The following is a 26,367-nucleotide window of genomic DNA, read 5'->3' as shown; positions in this document are numbered from 1 at the left end:
AACCCATTGGGCCCTAATTACCACAAAAAAAAAACATTATGGACCATTTGCTACATAAATAATGTCCAGATCAAAGTAAGACAACAGGAAGAAAGACAAAAAAAATCACCAACCTTGAAATTGATGTAATTTACATAGATATTGTTAATGTTAACCATATTGATACCAAGGATTTAATAACTACAATACACGAATGTACAAAATCCAAGCCGTTGAAGCAAAAGATATTTTTATTTCAAAGTGAATCTTGACATTGTACACCATCAATTCATAATTTGACGTTCACCATGAAGTCACCAAGAAGGAACCCGCTTTTTGTGACTTGGTACATAAGGGCCTGGTCACATGAGTTAAGGGGGGGCTGAGGGAGAAGAAATCCCAATCATTTCTTCCCCAGTCCTCATAATGTTGTATATTGCACAGTGCAGTTGCTACATGTCAAACTAGCGTAGCATTTAGGAACACACAAATCATAAAACCCACACAAATATACACACTCATTTGGAACAGCAATGGTTTCAATTTTCCAACCGCGCCTACATGATCGAGTAAAATAAAAACAAAACCACCAAATAATTTGAGAACTGTTTGAGTGAGTCTCAAGATTTTTTTTAAACTGCGTAGTTGGAGCTCGGTACCCCAAAATACATTTTCACACCCATGTATGATGAGTGCAAAAATTAACAAACTACATGGCACAACTGCATTTTAATTTTAGGGCGATCCGAGTTGAAAATAGTCCCGCTGGGCTCCACGTGCCCGTGAGACCGTCTGACTCTTTTGGTGACTTTGGTGAGGCCACATTGGATTATCTATTCCAAGTACGGGTAATCCAAGCAAAGTGGTGAGGGATTATGGGACATCACTGAAATGGAACATGTTTTCATCTCATCACAGGTGTTGAGTTGACAAACAATAACGTTAAATGTGACATTACTTCAAATGGGCCGGCAATGGAGGAAGGGAATATTTTTTACTGTGCCACAACACAAACACACAATTAAAAAAAAAAAAAAAATCTTTGCCGCGCATTGCAGCCTCAATGTTTAGAGTGATTAACAAGGTAGCAAATTAGATAAAATATATCTTTTACATAAGCAACAACATTACAATAAATAGATGAGGATTGGGCAACTTTAAAGAATAAAGCATTTTTTTTTTTTTTTTTTTTTAGAGGAACCCCTGACTTAAAACATGATACCCAAGTGTGGTAAAAAAAAACTGCACACAACAACCCAATCACAAACGGAGAGAACTCTTTGCTCAGCCATTGTTCTCTATCCACACAAAATACATTCAAGGTGTGACGGTAAAGCTTCGCATTTGTCTGAATTCAGGTCCGATGTTTTGGATGGCTGCACAATGCTCTTTAATTAACATTCCCTGACTTGTACTTTCTTTCCATTTCTATATATTAACATGTTAGGGGGTTTAATACAAACGTTCGCAACCATCAATGCCAGAACATCCTCCATCAGCCAGTTTGGAGTAAGGCACTCGTTGTACAGTACAAGCGTTGCAAATACAGCCCGATATGGAAAAAAAAAAGCCATGTCACATTACAAATAATAAAAGATAAGTGAACAACACACTGATTACACAATCTAAAAGTGATCTCAGCCTACATTTCAAAATTAAATACTGACGCTAAAGGCACACACAGAACACCCTATTTAAAAAAAAATGCTTAACTTCCATTACAGCAGTTTAAAATGACTTCAAAACTACGTAGCCAATATACACAGGCGCTAGCATGTAAGGATAGCATTTAATATACTCTAATGATCGAAAATAAGCCACTTTTATTGTCACAACTACAATACATACCAGAGAATTGTAGGTTTGCGTGAGCTTAATCGTCTAAATTCACAGCTACAAAGTGGCAGATAATCAGTACATAGCAGCTTAATGTCAATAATACATTCCAAATACACATTTGCCAACATAGCTCAAAAAAATAAAAATAATAAAACCTCAACCTCGATTCTAAAATCTAAAAACAGATCCGACAATATATTCCAATGTCTAACTGCAACAGTTCGCTGGAGATGAAAGAACGGATAGTATCAACATGCATCGAGAAATGATTGATGAACAATGTCTTTGGTGCCGATTGCCGTAAAAAGACCAGCTGAACGAGTACAAATGGAAAAGAATAACACGACTATGCATTTCAACCCTGAAGGAATGTTCAATACAGGACAACAATAACCTTTAACACCTAATAAGGTTACTGTATGTTACTCGGTTCTTTAAAACATCATTTTTTTAGACTAAAGTCACTCCAAACTTCTAAAAACTGCAAATCTAACCAATTGGAAAAAAACACACACAGCAACCCAGAGGCTAGATTGTATTGCAGTTACAGTAAACAGTGACAATACTGTTCTGAATTAAGTACTATAGTGAGTAGAAATTGATTATCAAAATATCAAATCACTCTTTATATACATTAAAAAAAAAAAAAAAATCATTCAGTCAAAGCCCTAAAAATGTGCAGCCTGGAGCAGAGGCATACTTAGCCCAGCCATACTTAAAGCAAGCAAACTAAAGTTGAACATTAGCCAGTAATAAAACAATCAATCCTTATTTTATTCAAAACAGACCATTTTGTGAGAGGAACCGAGTTCGGCGTCTCGACTGTTAAGTGCTGCAAGTGACATCTTGGACTCTGCTGTTAAGGCACTGGCAGATGGCGGCAGCAGCAACAACACAGACCAGCATGGCTTTAACGGAGCTGAGTGGTTTGCACATACATGCTACAAGGCAACAAACACCAAAGTCACACACACACACACACACACACACGTTACATGACAGAGGTTTAACCTGCAAAAGGACGTTGCCTTAAATTTCCTTATTACTGTTTTGAATGTGTTCCCTCTTCCCAAGCGCTACAAAACTCTGCAATATTTATTTCGCTTGCAGACATGATTTTTTTTTTACCGGACGTCTGGCAGAAGTGAAGCGGCTCTGATAAACTGACTTATGAACCTTCATATTGGGAATTTCACCCTCTCAAATGTATTCTCTTAATTGCGTCATCATGCGTTTGTTTTGTGCTGTGGTGGATGTTCTAGCAGCCCATGTAGCGGCCCCACTATGTTTATCAATAGCCTTCCTGACCCAAGGGGACCGCTGTGGACTTACTCTGCTCCTCAAATATAAGAGAACTGAGGGTGGTGGCTGAGCTTGGTGGGGCTCAGAGGGAAGCCCGTATAAGCGGCTGGTGACGCCATGTATGGGACCGGAGGGGGAAGTGGAGGGGCGAAAGGAGGCTTGAACTGGGATGTGTGGTGGGCATAGCCGGGTTGTTGATGTGGGTGGACTGTTGGTGAAGGGAGGAGCCTGTGTGGGTGGGGAGCAGGGTATCCGGGGTGTTGCGTGTGGCTGCCGATGCCCATGGTCACCTGGTGAACTATGGCGGCGCCCTGGGTGTGGGAGAGGCTGTAGCTGTGCTGTAGCAGAGGAGGATGAGAGGTCAACATGGGGTGGGGGGCCGTGGTGAGGGGGCCGCTGGTGGGGTAAGACAACAAGGTGCGAGGGGGCAGGCCCTGAGTGTGTGCGTGGGGAGCACCTAATGTGCGTGTAGGGCTGCTGTGGGGCAGGTGTGGCAAGTTGTGTGTGTGGACAGTAGGGGGAATGTAGGCGTGCGGCCGTAGTGGCCCATGGTTGCCGTTCCACTCTTTGTTGTTGCGGTTTGAAACGTACGGCTGCACCTGAGGGAGGAGGAAAAACAATCACTGTTTACATAGATAGTCAAAATTGTGTCTGCCATCTTTGTGAAATCTGTTGTGTTGTAAAGTAAAAACTAATTAAAATGTCATGGGGGGAAAAAAGGGTTTCCAATCATTCATTCATTCATTCATTTTCTACCGCTTTTCCTCACGAGGGTCGCAGGGGGTGCTGGAGCCTATCCCAGCTGTCTTCGGGCAAGAGGCGATGTACACCCTGGACTGGTCGCCAGCCAATCACAGGGCACATATAGACAAACAACCATTCACACTCACATTCATACCTATGGACAATTTGGGGTTGCTAATTAACCTAGCATGTTTTTTGGAATGTGGGAGGAAACCGGAGTACCCGGAGAAAACCCACGCATGCACGGAAAGAACATGCAAACTCCACACAGAGACGGCCGAGGGTGGAATTGAACCGTGGTCTCCTAACTGTGAGGTCTGCGCGCTAACCACTGAAACAAATGACTTCTACCTGCAAGTAGATGTTAATATATGGAGCCTCTCGATACCTTGTCATTACAAAATCCTTAATTAGTTCAATCACAATGTATAACAATGTGATTGTTTTGCACTTAATAACTTTATTTGTGATACAACACGCATTAACACACTAAAATTAGTCTTTACAATGATAATACTGTTCAGTTTTCAGTAGTGTAGAAGTATACTGTAGTGGATACTGACACACTAGTTATGTTTATTGACAGCTAATGATAGCGATTTGGCTAAGTTTAGCTACTAATATTAGCTATCACACAGGGATGCCATATTGTTGTTTATATGAAAACCCCTCCTGCTAAACTGAAGACTACATTTGTGTGCAATAGTTAGCCAAAACCTAACTGCAGTACAGTCGTCCCCTGCTATATTGCAGTTTTTCAAAAATAAAGCAATATAAATGACCACTGTTGTGATTGAATACGGCCTATTAGCAAAAATATATGCACACTTAAATACATTGTAAGTACACTGTCAATGCTAGTCTGTTATCTTAATCATGTTAAAAATGTCATATTTGCTATTATGTCAACTATATTGAATAATACAATTATAAAAGTGACTATAGGGGTGTTATTTCATGTCTGGAGGCCTCTAATAATGCTAAAAACTGTATTAAGAACATCATAAAAAAGGTTTTCTATGCTATGACTACAAAAATAGCCCACTGAAAAGTAAGGGAAATTTACTTAACGTCTGGAATAAATTCAACACAATAAATGAGGGATAATTTGTACTTAAGTCAAAAATAAAGGGAAAAATAACAATACCTGTCCAAGGCCTAAGGGGTGCTGCTGCTGGGGCTGCTGCCCAGTCACTTTTTGTTGCCATGACATAAGAGGTGTGGATTGGAGGAGGGGGATGGAGGAAGGAGTGCTCTGTTGTCCTGCAATGGTGCAGCGCCCTTTGGATCGGGACCAGGACTCTGAAACTGAACAAAAAAAGTCAAACAGATTATTTTAGCCCTTAAAAGCAGGGGTGTCCAAATTGCGATGGGGGAGTGGGTGCCATTTTTGACTCATTTTGGTACTGACCATCAACATACAGTACACTCCTAATCAAAATGTTTTCAACTTTAAAACATCCTTGGTGCAAAAGTTTAGACAACCCTGCCGGAAAGGCTTATGTGTTTAAATTGAAAGAACTATTTAGTCCACATGGCAACAGGAAAATATGAAAGAAGATGAAAAAAATCAAACAAGCAAGCAAACAATATAGCCTGGAGTTACATTTGGAAAAGATGTCCACCATTAAATTTGACGTATAGGTATTGTGCAACAACATTTCACTCCACCAGTAGACTACAAGCAGTCAAATAATTAAATTTCTCTTAAAAACGTAACCCGGTAGTGAAAAACGGCTTGTGTGTTCAGCAAAGGCATGTGTAAGCTTGTCAAAAAAATGCTTACTCATGTCATTTAGACACGTTTCTTGTGCTTAGAGTCATGTAAATAAATGTATTTTATTTCCATGGCTGCTGAATTCAAACCATTGAACATATTCACGTAATTGTAAGGAGCATCATTTAGCATTTGTGACAATAATTTTATGTCATTTCCAGCTGAGACAGATAGGAACCGAAATGTAAGTTGCAGCCAATGACTTGAATTGAAAAACTTTGAAAATGTCAAACACACCACAAAACGTTTGCTGTACATCATGAACCTCCACACAGAAGAGAAACTCTGATTCATTCAGAAAATGCATCCATCTTTCCCTCCAATTTGAGTTTTTTTTTTTTTCTTACCTCCATTTACGGTCAATGGTAGTTATTGATTGAAGTGTTTAGCACATCCAAATGATCACAACTATGACATGTAATTTCATATTATTACGTGTATTATACGTAAGTTTAAACAACAACATCTGAAATTAAAGCATGTAGGAACAACCTTCTGTCTTTTCCTCTGGTCACTAACTAAACTATAATGAAGGCCACTCAGATGGAGGGAAAGTCATTATAAAAGAGTAGTCAGCAACATAAAATATTACTAGTTTGGATGCATCTCAGTGATAGATGAACAAGTGAGGTCAGGCCTCTGCTTGTCTGATCACCTGTTTAGGCCTCTATGGCCCACTAGGGGGCGGTGAGACCCTACTGGTTCCTTCTGACCTGCAGCATAAACACCCAAAGAACAGGTGATAAAGTGACTGGCAGCAAGACAAAAGGCATATGAATGGCAAATAACCATTTGGGGTGTGTTTTTAAAAGTTGAATATGTGCTCACTGTAATAATGGACAGAATTAAATTTAAAAATATATCTCCAAGTTGACAAGTTAGGATAAAGAACCTTATATTAGCCCTGGAATTTGGCAGACCTCGCTTTTTTACAGTCAGTCAAAAACCATCTTTGCTAGGACAGATAATCATCCAGCATCATATTCTTTAAGTGGATTCTGTGGGCTAAAATCTTTTTTTTTTAATTTCATATTTTAGTACTGATCTATTGGAATAGAGCACATACGAGAAACAAATAATGGCTGCAGAGTGTCCGTTTCAAACCAATAAAGACAATATGATCAAATATAAAGCTCATCCACAGACAACATAAACGGTTGTAGGCTGTAGAAAAAAAACATACGAACCTGTTCTCTGGAAACGCTCCTCTGTCCCTTGAGTGTTGCTGTTGTGCACTCTCATTGGTGGAACTACCATGGTCCTGGCATCCCGAGGACTCCTACCCTGCATTGCAGGTGAGGGCATTGGTGCTACCACAGCAGCCAAGGTTGGGCGGCTATTGTGGTTACCGCTGTCGAGTAAACAATAGGGACTGTTGGCGTGGGGGGATGTCGATGTGTTGGATGTTGGGGAGCCGCCCACCGTTTCACAGCCACTCTCGTGACCATCATCTTCAGACATACTGGACAATGAAGAGAAATAATACATTCAATTGATTTGTAGAGTCTAAGTAGTGAAATTATTTTATCATGCATAGGTAACCATTCATTCATTTTCTACCGCTTTTCCTCATGAGGGTCACGGGGGGTGCTGGAGCCTATCCCAGCTGTCTTTGGGCGAGAGGCGGGGTACACTCTGGACTGGTGGCCAGCCAATCACAGGGCACATATAGACAAACAACCATTCACACTCACATTCATACCTATGGACAATTTGGAGTCACATAGGTAACCAGCCACAACACCCACAAACTAAAACATTACCTGTTGTGTCTTTTGCAAGGTGAGGCCGATGGACTGGAGTGAACGGAGTTGGACGCAAAGGAACTGGTGCTGAGGCTGCTGTCAGGACTGCTGAGGGAACACACTCTTTCCATAGTCACACTGGTGTTTCTGCATACCTCACATACACACTGCTCTCCACACCTACACAAAACAAGAAGTCATTATTCTCGGAGGCTGTAATTCCAAGGAGTACATGTCAAACTACTTAGAAAGGGTGTCGTACTGCCACCGTTTACTCCCCACCTTTATACGACATCTTAGACATCACAGACTCATACCTTAGCATTGACAGTCTACTGTCAAATAACATTACTGACATCTAGTGACCAGTACAGAATACAGTTTCTGTTTATGGAGAAACTCACAACTTACAATAAACAAGCAGCAAACAGATACTGTATGCAGTGAACATTCACAGGAGCTGCTGTCAGCCACAACTCACACCAGTCAATCACATGTTCCACACTTCTAATTGAAGTCTTTTCTAAAGACTCGGCTAAACTCTAGCTAGCGTCACTCCCCAGTCCGCACTCCCTAACTCTTTGGTAATGGTAATGGTTTTATTTAATTTGAACATGCATCAGATTACAATTGAATGCATCACATAATCAGTTCACAGTTCCACATGTCCAAAAGGAGTAGGAAGAAGCAAAGCTTATTAAATCCTACCCCTCCATCTGGTACTTTTACAATCAGTAACTGTTACATTTGTTCACTTCCTGCTTTCCTAATACAGTTTAAGATTTTGTTGTTGTTGTTTTTTTTCCCTTATTTTATTTTTGACACGTACTGAAGTACAAGGTGATATGACCAGCCAATGACATAATGGGTACCATAGTAAGTGTCAATATAGTGATATATATAGCACATCATGACTGGTTCAAGACTCTTCATCCTTGTATTTAGCAAACATCAACTTCTTGTATTGTTTCTTGAATTTGCTCATCGTTGTCAAATTGAAAGATGTATTTATATGTTTTTATAAACCCGAACGCCCATTCCCAACAACATATTTATACGTCTTTAATGTTATCTTGCACAAGAGGAAAAATGATGCTACTCTACAGCAATGCATTAACATTTTTCAATTTACCTACTTTCAGTGGGTTCAATGTTTATATAGCCATAGAACAATATTCAGTGTGCTTTAAAAGATCAATCAAAATCATCTAAAAATGTCTGGTACTGTGGAGTTGCTTTTTGAATATGCATATATATTTTACTAGGTCGTATTCAAACACGAGACAGTGATCAGTGAAAAAAAACAGTGCTTGAATTGCGAAATAGCAAGGGACGACTGTAGTGCAGTTGTCACCATTTCATTCCATAATTTAAAAAATACTCACTTCCTCAGACAGCACATTTGTGGTTTGTCTTCCTCCACTTCTTCATCATACGTTGGTTCACTGTGGATGCTGATGACGCTGGGTGTCGGACTTGGTGTGTCATCCATGAGAAGTGCCACATCTCGCTGTAGCTCCTTGTTTGGTACGTCCTCTTTGAGGCAGTTCACTTCCTCTTCAGAATAATTTTCCTCCTCATCTGAGTTTTGATTTTCTTGCTGCCGTGTTTCCACTTGAGGAACCTCTCTCTGCGGTTGCCTCCTTCCTAACGCTGCCAGACCAACATTAGCCATTTTGGGAGATCGACACTGTGATGCGTGGATGTTAATTGGGTGGGATAGGTTCCTTCAAAATGGAAAGAATAAAAATGTTGATTTGAAGTAAAAGTACAAATACACCTGTTTAAAGTTCATAAATAAAGTTCAAATCCACGACCAAAAAAAGTCACCTGTTGTGATGCTGCCTGTTTCTTTTATTGGTTGGCTGGGGCCACACAACATGTGCAATGCCAATGTTGAGTGGCTGATGCCCGGAGACAGCTGGCATCTGACTGGTCAGAACAGGCTGCTGAATCAATGCACTGTAATGTCTCGCGTGGGGACGCACTTTCCTGAATCAGTTTGTAAAAAAAAAAAAAAAGTGGGGTGGGGAGGGAGCGGAGATCAGTATAACAAATAGAATCATTTATTCATTGGTTCTCATTGAAAAGATAAATATTAAAATCATGCATTTCTTATGTGAGGGACTTACCCCCAGTCACTGATCCTTGGGGGCCCGGCTGTGGCATCAGTGGTAAGGGAAGACTGGGGTGGTGGGACAGGGTGAGAGGGAGTCACACCCACTGCAGTCATCTGCGGCCAGGCAGCTTGGACCAAGAGCTGCTGACCCCTGTTAGACCAGGCCGGCTGTAGGACAAAAGAAAAAAAATTCTGGATGTGAATGGGATCTGGTATTGACCCCGATGCAAGAACTACCACCATCATGAATTAGAAAAAAGGTTGCCATTTCTACTAAGGAGGAGCTGTTACTATTAATAGTAACAGCAGAGCTTTAATTCATGCCTTACCTGTGTTATTATGCTGGGTCTCACCGGGAGGGGCTGTATCGGAGGAGCCTGGGGTACTAGAGGAACCGAGTACCCTACTGATTGGTTAAGGTTACCTTTAAAAAAGCAAAAAGCAGTTCTTTTAATTGCCTAAGGCCAACAAATCACAGATTAACAAATTTATCACACACCTTGTATGTTGGAAGGGCACAGAAGAATCGGTGGGAAAGAGTCGGTACATCCAAACTGTCTATTTCTCGCTGTTATAGCAATCCCAGGATGAAACACTGAAGGAGCTGATTGGGGAATAGGCTGCATTGAAAAGTAGAAAAGCAGTTAGTAGAACAGAAAAAAATACATTTAAAATCTCAAACAATATGTTTTTATGTATTAAATTTTTGTTATGGTATATAATGCTCTTTTCATTTGAAATGGATACTTGTGAAAAGCCAGCCAATATTATTTCAAAGCTATATCATTCAAATATTTTGTGTATTATTCATCTTAGCTATATCCAAATATCCGCCAATATTTAACTCAAAGTTACATCACATTAAAACTCTACAGAACAATTCCAAAACGCTACCTGCGTGTGAACTGGTATGTTGCTGTAGCCCAGAGGGAGGCCAGAGGATGCAGTTTGGCCAACAGGGGATCTTGGGAAATGAATGGTGTTCTGGTTTAAGGCATCAAAAACCGTGTTGTTGGGGCAGCCATGACACATGTCCATGATCCGAAAAGATGACTGCACACTAGCATAGAATTGAGCAAAAATAGTGGTTAGATAAAGTGATTATTCTAAATAAGTTAAATGAATTTAGCAAAGCTACCACTATTGGTCAATGAATTTCCATGGAATCTAAATGCACCCTCCAAAAAAAAAATTCAAGCAGACATGTGGGGATAACACTTTGGAGAGAAGCGCAAAAACTCTTGCCAAATTACTAACGACATCTCTCAGATTCAGTGGCCGTTATCAGCTGTTAAACCTCAATGGTGACTTTAACCCATTAGTGCCTACTGTCACAAATATGTGGCGAGCCCTTTTTTTTCCTAGTAGGATTGGTCCGTGACAGACCTGCTGATTCAAGTGGGCAACTCAGTTTGTGCTGTGTACGTTTACTTTTTTTTGTCCAAAAAAAACAAAAACAAAAAAATCATTTTCACTATGTGGAGGCAAACTATGACACTGTCATGTAGCTTCACAAAGGTTACCCTACCCCCCCGACCCCCAAATTGTTTTTCGATCCACATTCCCTTGGGGCTTGGTAGCATGTCAATGAATGAACAAGACAGTTTCCTCAGTTGAAAAGTAATATAAATATAGAAAGTACCTATTATTTTGGTGTTCCTAGATTCCAGAAATCTCAAAAAATAAATAAAATTAAAAAAATATATATATATATATATGTATATATGTATGTGTGTGTGTGTGTGTGTGTGTATATATATATATATATTTTTTTTTTTGTTTATATTTATTTATTTTATTTAGATTTCTGGAATCTGGGAACACCAAAACAATGAAATAATTCCAGAAATCTCAAAAAAATTATATATATATATATATATATATATTTATATTTTATATTATATCATATATATATTTATATATTATATATTATATATATATATAATTTTATATTATATATTTTTATATTTTATTTTATTTTTTTTAGATTTCTGGAATCTAGGAACACCAAAATAACGGGTACTTTGTGTCTGTGTACAGTTAGTCTTACTGGTTGCTATGGAAGTGGTCCAACAGATGAATCATAGTGAGGAAGGGATGACTGAGGATGTTGGAAGGAACAGTTCTTTCCTCTGCATCAATAAGCAGCATGGTCTTCAACAGCGAGACAAATTCTCTCCTGTCCGCTTTCTCTGCCTGCATGTCACTGTTGTCAGGACTCAGCATGGAGTTCACCTGACAGGAAGATACAATGAAACGGTAAACAATCAATGCACATGAGAATTACTGGCACCAGTTACCTACAATTTTGTATTAGGAACTGCTCCTTCTAGATATGATCAGGAGGCTCCAACTAACACGATCCATTTAAAATGAATATGGACGCATAAACATCAACCTGTTTAGACTTACATGTGCTATGTCATCCAGACAGCTGAAGATATATTTTCTGGCTTCTTTGGATTTAAGTCCTGTCTCTTTCTCATGCTCTTCTGTTGTCTGGAGAAAAAAAAAACAAATGTAAAATGTCAAATTGAGAGCCTAAAAAAAAAGTCTCATTATATTATATTAAAGCACATTATACTGAATGGTAGGAGTTGAATGAAATGTACACAGTCACTTTGAATGGTACTATGTAAATCAATTTCATTCTGCTGAGATGTACAAGAATAAATATTGGCTTGAGGTCAGCAAGTAGACAGTACATGATCTCACATTTCTATTGTAGAACTGAGATCACCTCCCAAAAGTGGGAGCTGAACACAAACCACTCCAGGCACACCATCAGGCATTAGGTAAGAGAAGTAGGTAGCAACACACATAACCGAGGTCAAAGTTTAGTTTGGATAAAAAGAACCATATAAGAAAAACTACAAAAAAACAACATGCAATTGTGTGTGGTTTGATTTGTGTATAGGTACTTTTATTCTCCAGGAGACATAAGGAGAGTCCGAGTCCTTGCAGAAGAAACGAGAGGTCTTGGTGCCCTTGTTTAGCAGATGCTCTGCAGGGAGGCCCTGAGTCTGGGAGATGTATCGGATCTGAGCAAGTCAAGACAGAAAACAAGTTTACAAAAAAGAAAATGGCTACTGTTAATACAGTAAAGTACTGTTAAAAACAGACGGAGAAAACCATACGGCAGGAAGTGTATTATGCACCCTGCAGTCTGGGGGTAAAAGCTGTGACTTGATCTGCCAGAGGGAAGGGTGGTGAACAGAGTGCATGACGTCTTATTTTTTTGACCCATTCAAGTGCGCTAGGGAGGAGGTGATTATCCCTTCTGCTGTATTGACCAGAAACGTAAAACTTGTCACCATCTCTATATGATCTAAATGTTCAGTCCATTGTGGTGTGTTTTTGTCTCTGTCGGAAGTCTGTAATAATTTTTGTTTCATTTGTGTTAAGGGTGAGGCTATCTTTGCCCCACATGTACAGTCTGGACTTTTGGGGATTTTCTTCCACTGTTGCTGGATAGGCGTCCCACTCCAGTCGAGTCATCTGGAAATGACAAGAGTGTCGAGTTGTGGCCTGAAGACAGAGTTGGTCAGTTGATGCTGGTGTTGAGATTGAGATGGAAGATGGAGGCCGATCCTGACCATTCTGATTTCTTACAACAGTAGCCACGTTTACATGAGAAGTTTTTCCCTTTCCGAATGAATCTTTCCTAAAGCAATGGTATACATGGAAAGGAATATTCCAATCGCGTGTCTACATGCGCCGCTATAATCAACCAGAATAGTCAATGGGGCATGCGCAGTAAAGCGTAAACACCAACATCACGTGATACTGACTTCCTCAAGTTTTTCTTTCACTTGTTGGAATAACTCCATATTGCCAGTTTTTCGTTTGTTCAGTCTTGAAATTTAGTTTGAATCAAAAACAAACTTTCCTTAGCAGTCCAGTGCCGATTGCTCGTCTCCATTTTTTTTTTTAAATCGAAGAACGTCTCGAGCTGCGCGTTACGTCATATATCAGCATTCGCTGAATAAAAGCACCCGGTAACAGGAAGATAAAGTTCAACCTTGCTAATATTTTATAATTAAGCTCGGCACATGTTTTATATAGATATGTATTTTCTTTTTTAATAAAACTGGACTTGTGAATGGCGTATAGAAGGGTTTAGATTCTGTTCCACAGATGGCGCTAATGCACACAAAAGCTGCTTGCCAACCGCCAATAAACAACAGAAGAAGAAAAACACCACGAAGAACGCAGTCTGACAACTTTCCGATTGAGCGGGTACAAGATACCTCAATCGGATTGGGGAAAGGAATATTCCACCCCTGTGAATCCGATTATATATTCATTCGGATTGGCACTTTTCTTTCGGAATGAGGTGTATACAAAGGTTACATTCTTTCCGTTTGAGCAAATAACCCAAATGGAATTGGAATATTTGGGTCCATGTATACGTGGCTACTGATTGGTTGGTGTTGGAAAAAAAAAACACAGATTGGCCAGTGCGGAAGCATATTCCTGGGTGCAACGTGCAAGTAGAAGTGAACAGCTACCACAGACTGTTCCATTGTTTTTGAAATTGAAGTGATTGCGGTTAAGAGTGTTTTTTTTCTTTTCATAATTCGTGTTAATGTGAAAACATCACACTAATTCTCAAGACCTTCAGTTCCAAAGTGTTTTTTTTCGTTCATAATTCATGTTAATACAAAAACAAGATTCTCAGTTTCCCTCAAGTTCCTAAGCTCATCTGTAGAACTGTTCATGTTAGTGCTACCACTTTTGTCCGTATTAATATTAATACTGATAAACGGGCTGTGAATGTGTCGAAGAATATTACCTGGTCATATTCCAGAGCACCGGGATATAGTGGCCAACCTAGGAAGAGCTCAGCTATAACACATCCCAGTGACCACATATCAATAGCCTCACAAAATGGCAAGCCCAAAATAATCTCTGGAGCTCTGAAAAGGAAAAAAAAAAAACAGAGGTTGTTAAGAAGCATATCAAACACAGGAACTCACAAGAGATCATCTTACAGGACCGCTCAAATATATTTGCTTGGCAACATTTGATAAAAGGTCAGCAACTAATGCTAATGGAATATATACTATGGCAAGAAAAACCTAATTGGGTGATGAATTGCCACTAAACTACATTAAAAAAAAGGTATTGATACGAGTTTCAGCCACCCAGAATATCAACATTTAGAGTAAGAACTTAATGCACAGTTGCTCTGGACTCAATAACATTCATATTCACTCAATACACCCTACCAAATTAGCCAGACATGTTGAATTAGTTTAGGATACAGTGGTGGCTGACTTAATATCATTAATCGGTTCCAGAAGGTCCAACTCCAATCAAAACAAAAAATTTCTCCATAGAAAATAAACGTGACACACAAAAATTAACAGGTTGAAATAGCGATAAATGCAAGATGGCAACGCAAACAAACCAGACAGTATTTTGGATGTTAAACAAGCAGACAATAATTTGCAATAATTTTGGGTGCCACTGTATTCACTGTACACACAGAGGATGAGCTGCCATTTGATTCTGACTCTGACAGTAATGGAGGCCATTTGAGCTGAGTGGCTTAATCTGGAGTGAGGACAAAAGGAGTGGTGGGTGCCCTCTCCATTAAACCTCATGGCAACAAAGCAGCACTCAGACATGAGACGACGTCGCCAAACAGTGGGGAAAAAAAAAGTCAAATTTCATTAAAGTTTTTTTTTTTTTACCCATAATAGAGTTGAAAATGTAATAAAAGAAAATATTTGAAATGGAAGCAATTTTACAGAATCATACCCTCGTGAGGACAAGCGGTAGAAAATGAATGAATGAATGAATACCTGGCACTGAGCATTAAACCTGCAACAACTGTAAGAGTCACCTGTATGAAAACAATAGCTTAGTAGGCCTAAACATAGTCACTGAATAATAGTGCTAGAAATAACAGCCACTGCTGTGACGACCACAGAGCAATGGGGGGAGTGGGGGTTGCCAAGCAACAGCTGGACCCATGACTAACAACATTACAGGGTTATAAATGTATAAATGGTGTCATTTATGGTGTCTCACCATTGGACATATAGTATGTTTACAAAAAGAAAGTAGCTGTTCTTGTGTGTGTGTTTGCATATAAATAGAAAAGAGTTGACAAAAAGCGTTTTGTTTTTTTTTACTTCACCGGGATGAGGGAACAACAGCAATTTCCTACCATTTCTTCAAGAGGAAGAAGCTCCATTACGCAATGCGACAACACTTACACAAAAACTAATTTGTTTATACATGGTTTTGTTCAATACAGAACAATATCCCAATTTACATGCATACCAGATATTTGACCGATACATTGAATCAGTCTTAATCTTAACACCTCAACCAAACATAATCAGTATTCTGTAGTATTAATAAACTTTCCAGTTGAGGGTGTTAACTTGCCATAGCGGACATTGACATTATAATATAATTACATTATTTAGGTATAATATATACAAAATTGATGATTGAATTTTGGTATGCCAAAAACAACAAAATAATAGCTATTGCATTCTTTATGAGCTGTACACTGTACTATAAATTATTTCTCTACTGACAGTTCATTTGTTACCATGCATTTCTAAATGGTGGAATAAATACAGTCCCAAAAAAAAAAAAACTCTGTCGCAGAGTAGGTATAAAACATTGCCTCTGATGAACCCTAATATAACGTCAGTATGCCGAGTGCAGTATTCCCTTCCACTTGATCTGCTTATCTGAATTATTTACATAGCCTGCTGCTCCATTTACAATGTGGGAGGTGGGTTTACGTCACTAATCCCCACAGGATAGCGCCATCACCTCACCAGTTTCTGCCGTGTCATGTTACCATGGCAACAACACGCTGTAGCAAACAATCTACATATACTGTAAGTAACCAGTGGGGTACTGCATATGTATAGTGTGATGTTTGACTAAGTAATTCTGTCCATAATTTATGACAATACCTCCCGACAAAGACATGACCGCCTATACATATGGCATAACCTTTACGAGAGGTAACCTTTTCCTCTAAGCTATTTTGAATATTGTGATTTTTATACATTTGTTTTTTATTGAAAGAAATGTCAGGCTGCACAGTGGTCGAGTGGTTAGCGTGCGGTTAGCGCGCAGACCTCACAACTAGGAGACCAGGGTTCAAAATTCCACCCTCGGCCATCTCTGTGTGGCGTTTGCATGTTCTCCCCGTGCATGCGTGGGTTTTCTCCGGGTACTCCGGTTTCCTCCCACATTCCAAAAACATGCTAGGTTAATTGGTGACTCCAAATTGTCCATAGGTATGAATGTGAGTGTGAATGGTTGTTTGTCTATATGTTCCCTGTGATTGGCTGGAGACCAGTCCAGGGTGTACCCTGCCTCTCGCCCCGAGACAGCTGGGATAGGCTCCAGCACCCCCGCGACCCTTGTGAGGATAAGCGGTAGAAAATGAATGAATGAAAGAAATGTGTGCTAGTTGGTTAATAAATCAAGAAGAAGTTAATTTGTATTTCCTGCAATTATTTTCAGATGGCAAAGACATACAGTGGTTGGGGATTTATTGTACATTTATTGTTAGAGTAAAAATGCCCAATTTATCGTGATATTGAATTGAGGTCATATTGCCCAGCTCTATTTTCCATGTAACACCACATTTTATATAAGCCAATGTGGAGCTGGTACACAGTAACACATACACGATGTAAGCACACACAGGAATGTCTGAATGTTTTTCTTGGATCCAAATGTGGGTTTGGACATACCGCATTCTTGGGCTGACTGTGTCCTGAATAACATCATGAATCTCCCTTTTCACTCGTCAACGACGCCGCTGCTCAATAACAATATATAGAAAATACAACGGCAGACACAATGAACAAGCACAAGTGCAGAGCAAAGCCATATGTTATGTAAGATCTAAAGCCTCGTGCTCAAACCCCGTCTGAGTTGAAACTTCATAATGGCTTTCTCTTTTCTCTTTCACTTTAAGAATACAGGAATACAGGTACATTTTCAATTTCTAATCGAAGCTACATTGTGCAAAGCTGTACGTGATAGAAATTTAGAACGTAGTACTGTGCTGAAATGAATTAATTTGTGGGTGTGTGCGCATTGCAAGCATGCACAAACACGATGCAACAGAATGTGTCACGAGTTGCACAATAGTTGAAATGTTCCAAACCAATTTACTTGCTGGGACTTGCAGGTACGAATATACAGTAAGTGATGAGAATGTCTAAACTGATGCATTTTCTTTATAGTAGAGGAAAGACGTTGCTTTAAACAACATCCTTGTTCCAAAAGCAGACATTAACCCTTAACATTCTGATGACCCCAACCCACGGGGCGGGGGGCTCTACTACAGTATTCCCCAACCTTTTTTTGTCTTGTGTACTCCCAGAGCCTTTTTTGTCATACTATGAGTACCCCCTCACTCATATGTGTTGATAATTCTTCAACACCCTTGTTATTGTTAAGATTCATTTGCAAATGTTGCATCTATTTGGTTGTGTGTTTTGGGATTAGATTAACGGTGTGTGTGTGTGTGTGTGTGTGTGTTTGTGTGTGTCTGCAATTAGAATTGTGGTGATGATGCTGTCTATTAGTCAAACTTCAAAATAAGATGCAAATTGCAGGGGGACCATGTGGAACCATTTCATTTACAAGTAAATAATCTCAGTCATTTCACATTAACTAGGTTAAGATTAGTTAAGATTTGGTCTATAATTGACGAATAGTTTACTTTTTTGAAGAAGAAAAAAATAATTCCCATAATTTATTGTGTATTTTATATTTTTCAGTTTGTGTGTGTACTCTATGGCACAATTTGAGGTAAAGAGAACTATTTCATAGAACGGTTCCTCATAATCATTGCACTTCCTCTCGGTTAAGCAAGACGACAGGTCGTAACCTGCACCGCCTGGACCATACACACATGAATTGTGCCAGGTATCCAAAAATGCAAACCCACAGGAAAGTGCAAGGAAGCCGCACAGAGAAGATAAAAAAAACTGTGAAAAAGTTGTACATGTCAAGGTGGTCCCGGGGAAATGATGTGGGTTCATACCAAGCACAATCCATTGAATAAAAGCAGAGAAGTAAACACAGGCTTTGTTTACACTGCAGGGTATGATACGTGCATGCGGGGAAGCATTTGCTTGTGTTTATGGAAATAGTTGCTGCGGTGTGATTGCTAGTTATGTGGATTGAACAGCTACATCAAGTACACACACAAACTGAAAAATATAAAATATGTAATAAATTATGAGAATAATTTTTTTTGCTAGTTATGTGTGATAACATGGATTTAATTTCCTAAATTTTATTGTAATTTTCCTGAATTCTGCAGTATACAGTATATCAAATCATAGCAAAGAATACAAGACATGGTAATTTATGTATTTTAAACATTTAGGTATACACAAAGACAAAGGTGCTGGTATCAAAGTATCAATAGTTTAGTATAATTTCCAGTGCGCTTTCCTTAACGTGTTTGTGGTCATTTCAAAGATTCTGTGCAGCGAGTATCAATATTTTGGAAAAAAAAAGAGGGTAAAAATTGTGGTTATGGCAGTTTATAGACCATTTGCTCACACATTTGTTCCTCGTGGCTTTTAACACCTTTTAAAATAATTTTTGGATTAGTAGAACTTTGAGTACCTTTATCCAAGTTTTGCATGATAAACCATGCCACTGCTTACATCCACGAGTACTTCAGTAAGCACGGCAAAATACATGCCTAGGTCGGATATATGCTAACTAGGATTTATATCCACATACAAATGAGTGTCTGAGTTGCATTTGAAAAAAATGGAATTGTGCTGTTCACATTGACATGATAAAAAAACAAGATACAGGCCACATATGAGCAAAAAAAAAAAATGTGTGAACAAAGCCACAGTAATCCTGAGTCACACTATGGTAGGCGCTCAGGCAAACTTCCGCAAATCACAGAACCGAAAAAACTAAGCATACAACCAAGTGCATCTGCTCACCTGTAATATCTGGACTGCAGGTAAGTGGAGCAAACAGCCTTTGAGACATGGCTGGCTGAGCCAAAGTCAATAACCTTGACTCTGTACGGCTGCCTGGACGGGTCTACCAACATGATGTTCTCAGGCTTCAGGTCAGCATGAATCAAACCTAGGGACTTCAGTTTCTTTAATGCCGTTGCAACCTACAAAAACAAAATATTTGAAATATAAAATGAATTAGATTCTGCCCGATATTGAGGTTTCTTTCTGAAAGAAATGTGTGCAAAAAAATACAATAATAAATAAATATTTAACAAAATTAATGTATGCAGTTTACACTTGTTTACACGAGATATCACATCACCTGCAGCAGAATAGGCCTGATGATTTTGAGTGGCAACGGGCTGAACTTGTTCTGCTTGAGGAAGTCGTAGAGGTTTTGCTCCAGCATCTCAAAGACCAAACAAGTGTGACTGTGGTGCTGAAAGCACTCCAAAGCGCGCACCACATTGTGCTCATCTGCATTCTCGCTGCTCAACCGAGCGAGGATCTCCACCTGGAACCAATAAAAAAAAAACATGTTAAGGTTTCATTCATGATGTAATAAAATAAACAATGCACTCTTCAAATGTATTAAGGCAAATTAAAGTGTAACATACAAGGAATTCTTACCTCAATTTGTCCCTGCCGTGCGTACGATGGGTGGTTCTTCAGAATTTTGATGGCCACCACTTCATTTGTTCCTCTTTTCCAGCACTTTACCACCTGACCAAAGGTCCCACGACCCAGAAACTCCAACACCTCATAGCTGTTCTTCATGGAGCAAAGCACCTCGTGCTGAATTAACTGATAGTCGCCGTCGACTGTTTCTGATCTGTTTATTGTTGCTCCAACCACCGCTTCAGTACTGCCGTTAGACCTCATTTTTGTACCACTCGATTCATTCTTAACGCCTGTCCATGTGACAACCTTGTTATCCTGAGAAGGCACGGTCCCCTTGCCTTCTACTACGTCATCGTTCTCAGTGCTGGTTTGCAACATTGCCACAGGAACAGGAAGTGAAGGTATGTCACAGACCTCATCCACTATTTGCATGATTCCGACACAGTTCTTATCCCGCTGGAGTTCTTTGATTTCATCAATGTTCTGTGTGCATCTCCGGGTATCATTTGAGTCTAAGTTTACATAGCCACCTTCTGTTCTGACATGTGTTCTTCCTGCCGCACGATCCTGGCCTCCTCCTCCTTGCGGCCCTCTGCTTTGAGACAGACAAGGCTGATCTAGTCTATCCAAGCTGTCCAAGTGCAATCCCGTCGGATGAAGTGCCCTCTTCTCTACTTCTTCACTTTCTGTCGCTCTGTGCAGTGCTTCTAAATCGGCATCAACTGTTGATGGGATTACGTTGTTTGGGTAGGCGATTCCGTAGTTGACTCCGATCACATAGGTCTTGGGTGGGGGTTGGATGTGAAAGGCTCTGCTGGTGTTATTGATGAGGTGGGCTTCCCCCGTGTGTCTGCTTATGCTGCTAGTCCCTAAGGCACTTGTTTGAGCTGAGTGCATGTGTGATGGCTGAACCAAGACTTGTGAGGCCATACCTGAAAAGAAGAGGAAAAAGTACCCAAAACCAGTCACATTAAAAGACAATAAGAACACAAGGCCACTTGAGTGCGATGCACCCCCCCCCCCCCATATCCCTCAATTGCCTGCTCTTTTTGCTTGTCTCATCACTTCTATAGTGCTTTATTTCTGCAATTTCAGCATCGTTATGGTTTTGGTCAAGTCTTATTTGGAGTCCTTCTGATTATTTTGTCAAAGCTGGCAGATGCACATTGAGTGTGTTTTTTTTTTGGGGGGGGGGGGGGCTGATTGCATTAATTAAATGACATCTTTGTAAATGTAGTCACCATCTGACCCAACATACAAATGTACTGCAAGCATTATATCCTGCCTCTTCCTGCTTGGTGTACGCAAGTTATGCCAACATGCACCAGGTATGTTTGTTGTCAGCTAATGATAGCATTGTGGCTAATGTTGGCAAGTGTAGCTAATGTTAGCTATCAATGACTGTATAGCTTGTAAATTTAATGTAAATTGTTGATACAAGAAAAAAATATGCTTTGTTATGACTGCTGGAGGCGCGAGACCTCCTGTCTCCAAAAACAAGTTTATCCAATGGCATTACCACAAAAACATGTTCTGATTAACACAGAATACGACCTTGCACCTGATAAAGTCCTGATACTGTTTATATAGTTACACTTCTGCCCTGTTCATTGGCTGATTGCCATTCAACTCCCACTACTTGCATGAAGAAAACGTGACACCACTATGCAGACATGCCCACGGTGTACTGTGGTTAAGTCCGTTTCACTTTGGACGTTGGATATGAGGCTCTGTAGGTACAACGGTAGTGTGTCAATAAATTACTATTGCGTTGAAGAGAATAGTTTGTTTTAAAATAAAAAAAGTGATATATATAAAATGTGAATGATCCCGGAGAAACCATAATGTTAGTCCTGGTTTCCATCGAAGATGAAGACTCATTAGCCACGTTTACATGGACCTAAATATTCCAATTTGCTCAAACGGAAAGAATGTAACCTTTGTATACACCTCATTCCGAAAGAAAAGTGCCAATCCGAATGAATATATAATGGGATTCACAGGGGTGGAATATTCCTTTCCCCAATCCGATTGAGGTATCTTGTACCCGCTCAAACGGAAAGTTGTCAGACTGCGGTCTTCTTCGTGGTGTTTTTCTTCTTCTGTTGTTTATTGGCGGTTGGCAAGCAGCTTTCGTGTGCATTAGCGCCATCTGTGGAACAGAATCTAAACCCTTCTATACACCATTCACAAGTCCAGTTTTATTAAAAAAGGAAAATACATATCTATATAAAACATGTGCCGAGCTTAATTATAAAATATTAGCAAGATTGAACTTTATCTTTTCCTGTTCCCGGGTGCGTTCTTTCAGCGAATGCTGAGATATGACGTAACACGCAGCTCAAGACGTTCTTCGATTTAAAAAAATGGAGGCGAGCAATCGGCACTGGACTGCTAAGGAAAGTTTGTTTTTGATTCTAACTAAATTTCAAGACTGGAAGAACAAAAAACTGGCAATACGGAGTTATTCCAACAAGTGAAAGAAAAACTCAAGGAAGTCGTTATCACGTGATGTTGGTGTTTACCAATGTTTACGTATAGCGGCACATGTAGACGCGCGATTGGAATATTCCTTTCCATGTATACCATTGCTTTCGGAAAGAGAAAAACTCCTCATGTAAAAGTGGCTATTGCCCAACCCTAGTGGACAGGGATTTTTCCTGACAATTCTATGTGGCCACATAACTTTTCAAAAACAGTCAAACAACTTCCCTAAAGGTAGCCACTGCAATACACGCTACAGGCAACATGCGTAAGGCAAAGGGGAACTAGTCTACTGTAATGGGAGATGAGGGAACCCTGTTGTAATGTAGTGGGTCAGTTTCACACCAAATAGAACCGCAAAGCAAGCAGGATACAGGGAAACAGTACACCATGAAGGATCAGTTGCTGTTCATATGACTTCTAACAAATTAAATCTTAATAGACGTGATTCAATGAGTGACCCCTTGAGTAAAACAGGTCTTGTCCTCAAACTAACAATTGAATGCGGTTCAAGATATAAGTAAAAGAACATGTAGCCTGAACATAGGGGTTTTGTGGTTGCAAACCTGGAATCTAATTCTGCATTTGCTAAATACTAGTCTTACATCTGATCTAAAATTAAAAGCACTTGTCAAGCAAAGCCGGCAGCAACATTGGAACAGTATGCAAGGGTGTTTTGTTACTAACACAGACCCGCAATGCTGAAGGTTAAGGCTGTGATTGGTCAGCTTGTAATACATTATTTCCTGGGTGTTTGCGACTTGTTCAGAAGGCGAAAAGCCCACCTCTGTGAAGGTCTTCTTATACCATTTCGGATGTAGCGACTGCATCGATTATTTCCGGCTGCAACAGCACTCCCCTTTAACTTTTAACCACCATCCTTTGCTCACAACATGAAGCTAACATGCTAAGCTAATGTCATGTAGAAAGACCAAAAGGCATAATGTATCGACAAAAAGCTGAAATGTTGAAAACTAATAAGACAAAGCTTTTTACCCTAAAACAACTCAAAAGTCAATATGATATAAACTGGATTTGCACTGTAAAAAAGTACAATAAATAAACATAGAAAATATATATTGCAATCTACTACTTTAATAATTCCTACAATGTTGTGTGTGCTAGCGGCCCCGCCTCCATCCACCGTGGCAGCGACCATATGACTGACAAAAGGGTTCGGTCTGTTCTATGGAACAAACGTGTCACGGCGAAACCAATGGCAAAATATATTGAGGTCGGCCTAAGTAAAGAGTTCAATTTCATTTATTGTGATTTATTTATTTAGTTATCAGGACATTTGTTTTCTGAAATAAAAATATTGTTACTTATTAATCTTGCGGGATATTGTGAAATAACTCATGGCATTAAAGGAAGGTGTTGCCCATGTGGCGTCTCACCTCCATATTGCGTTTCTGGGAACAGTCATATCAAGAATCACGTATATCCAATTAATGTAAAAGTGACCTTATATGTTAATTTATCCCTTTCATTCATCATTTATATGTAGTTAAACACATTTAGAATTGTGTATTGCATGCAAAACTAATTAACAGATTAGATTTATTTCATTATTTATTATGGAGAAAAATGCATTCTGTTTCAGTTAGCGTCAGACCTTCTTGAACTAATTAATGACGCTAACCAAGGTTCCACTGTACTAGAATGTATTCATACGCACTCGCATGGTGGTGTAAGAACGCAGATATAGACATGCTATAAGCGATACTTTCATCTGCTGCGTTTATTATGTCCGCCACACAAGGTAAGATTTCATCGCCTTGTTTTCAACACACCATGCACACTCACACAATTGCAGTAAAAAAAAAAATCTTGCATCATTATTCGCTTTAATCTGCACAATATTGTACAAAGATACTGCTGTGTGTATGTGGTCATATTCATTGTTTGACCCACAGCCGGTCAATCGAGTCATCAAGTAACACTCGACAGCCTTTAGGTCACATGGTTGCAACCCAGCAATAGTAACTTCATCCACAGCTGCAGGTCGGGCAAAGTATAAATAGTAAGCAGTAATATACCTGAGTAAGCAGTAATGACAGAAAAAAAAACACCATGTGGTTTTTACTGAAACTATTTCACCTTCTGTGTCCTTGCCGTAGAACCATGTTCGTTAGATCTTTATGGGTCAAACCATATTAGCATAATATATCTTAATGTAAAGTTTGAAGACCAGATCCAAGCCTGACATGGATTGTGGGGTATTTAACACTTGTCAGAAAATACCAGCTGTACATGCAGTTTGTTACTGATCAATCTAGGACACAGTCACCATATGGGGAGGGGTGGTGTGGATATTTGGGGGAAGGGCAACAACAGTGTGGACACCTGTTGAGCCTCATGTTGTAATTAAGTGACAGTCTGCTGTTTAAACAGTCCTTTATAATTTAACATAGCTTTTTTAAGTCAAACAAGCATGTACTGTAAGTATTGTACTTATAAGTGTTACGTGAGCAGTTAGTGTTGCATAATGTTAGCCTCGTTATTACAGTTGGGTTACAATTTAGTTCGAAGTTAAAGTCAATTCAAACTAACCTAAACATATTATGTAAACAGTGAAATTCTGTTAAAGTGACGTAAATGTTAGTATTAGTGGTGTCAAAGGCGACAACACCAAAGTTGGCTAGCTTGTGTTAGCAAACAAGCCAACCCTGGGCGAAGTCCATTCCGCCGCACAACAACAGTGTAAGACACCCATATAAGACAATATAAAACAAACAGCAACATAAAACAGTGTTTGGCTAAATTGTCTTACCTTCAGTAAGACCCGTAAACCACATTACTCAGCGCGTCGGAGAACAGCCAAGCACCGAAGAGCCACGCCACCGTCAAACCCTTCATCCGTGCTGCCGCCGCTGCTGCTACTGCTGCCATCTTGTTCGACGTAGAGCACTGGCTCACTTTTTTTTACACATTTGGAGCTCCAAAATAACGCAAATAACAAACATTTACGAATGCCGTGCCATGACTCTTCGTCTCCGAGAGTCCTTAGTTCCACCAAACGCTGTCTTTGGTTCCGCTCAAGGCGAAGGATCGGCGGTTTGTAAACTTTTGCATGCCTTGTGGCTGACAGACGTCGCTGCTTGCTAGCTGTTGCTTCTCATGTGTGGAATGTTGGGTAGGGGAGGGGGGGGTGTCTATATCAAGGATGGTAGAGTTAAGAACGGGATCAACTACTCCAACACAAATCAACAGAGTGAAGTGTAGCATGGAGCTCAAAGTCCGCCATGATAGAAGGTAAAAGAGGTGGGCGGGGCTACGCGGGAAATAGAAAACAATGTATTTACAAGGTAAAAGAGAGGTGGGCGGGGCTACGCGGTACATCGAAAACATTGTATTTAAAAAATATGAGAGGTGGGCGGGGCTACGCGGTAAATAGAAAACAATGTATTTAGAAGGTAAAAGAGGTGGGCGGGGCTATGTATAATGTATTCACTAGATCTGATGTAAAATAAAGTCATACGCTGTGCATACACTTTGATAAAATAGATGAATGTTAGTGAACACAATGAATGTATATGTATGTATGTATTTATATTTTATCTATAAATGTGTTAATTTAAAAAACATTATGTTGCAAAAATATGACCTACACGTTAGTGTTCCTTCCAGTGTTACCAACTTTAACAATCAACATACAAATATAATAAATCATAATTGTAATTTGATCAAATAAATAATAAAAACGGCGAGGATAGATTTCTGGATTTGTGATCTTTGTATGAAGGAATTGAATGATCACAGTAA

The 26,367-nt window shown here is 39.6% G+C and overlaps 1 protein-coding gene across 1 annotated transcript; it reads right to left on the bottom strand.

The window, feature by feature from the left end:
* Nucleotides 1–212: 212 nt before the first annotated feature.
* On the bottom strand, nt 213–25,861 carry hipk3a (homeodomain interacting protein kinase 3a). Its single transcript, XM_058076709.2, has 18 exons — nt 25,376–25,861; nt 20,128–21,050; nt 19,820–20,011; nt 19,477–19,658; nt 14,301–14,424; nt 12,427–12,546; nt 11,918–12,004; nt 11,556–11,740; nt 10,400–10,565; nt 10,005–10,125; nt 9,835–9,929; nt 9,519–9,673; nt 9,217–9,378; nt 8,772–9,113; nt 7,405–7,566; nt 6,829–7,103; nt 5,012–5,172; nt 213–3,719 (listed from the first exon to the last, which is right to left on the bottom strand). The coding sequence occupies exons 1-18, from the start codon at nt 25,398–25,400 to the stop codon at nt 3,159–3,161; spliced, it is 4,038 nt and encodes a 1,345-aa protein (XP_057932692.2). The 5' UTR covers nt 25,401–25,861; the 3' UTR covers nt 213–3,158.
* Nucleotides 25,862–26,367: the final 506 nt, after the last annotated feature.

The sequence above is a fragment of the Doryrhamphus excisus genome, linkage group LG1 (genome assembly GCF_037039965.1).
Source record: "Doryrhamphus excisus strain RoL-2023G ecotype Guam linkage group LG1, RoL_Dexc_Guam_v1.1, whole genome shotgun sequence".
NCBI classification, from domain to species: domain Eukaryota; kingdom Metazoa; phylum Chordata; class Actinopteri; order Syngnathiformes; family Syngnathidae; genus Doryrhamphus; species Doryrhamphus excisus.
The sequence above is the reverse complement of the archived record's forward strand: the minus strand, read 5'-3'. Positions and strand labels throughout refer to the sequence as shown.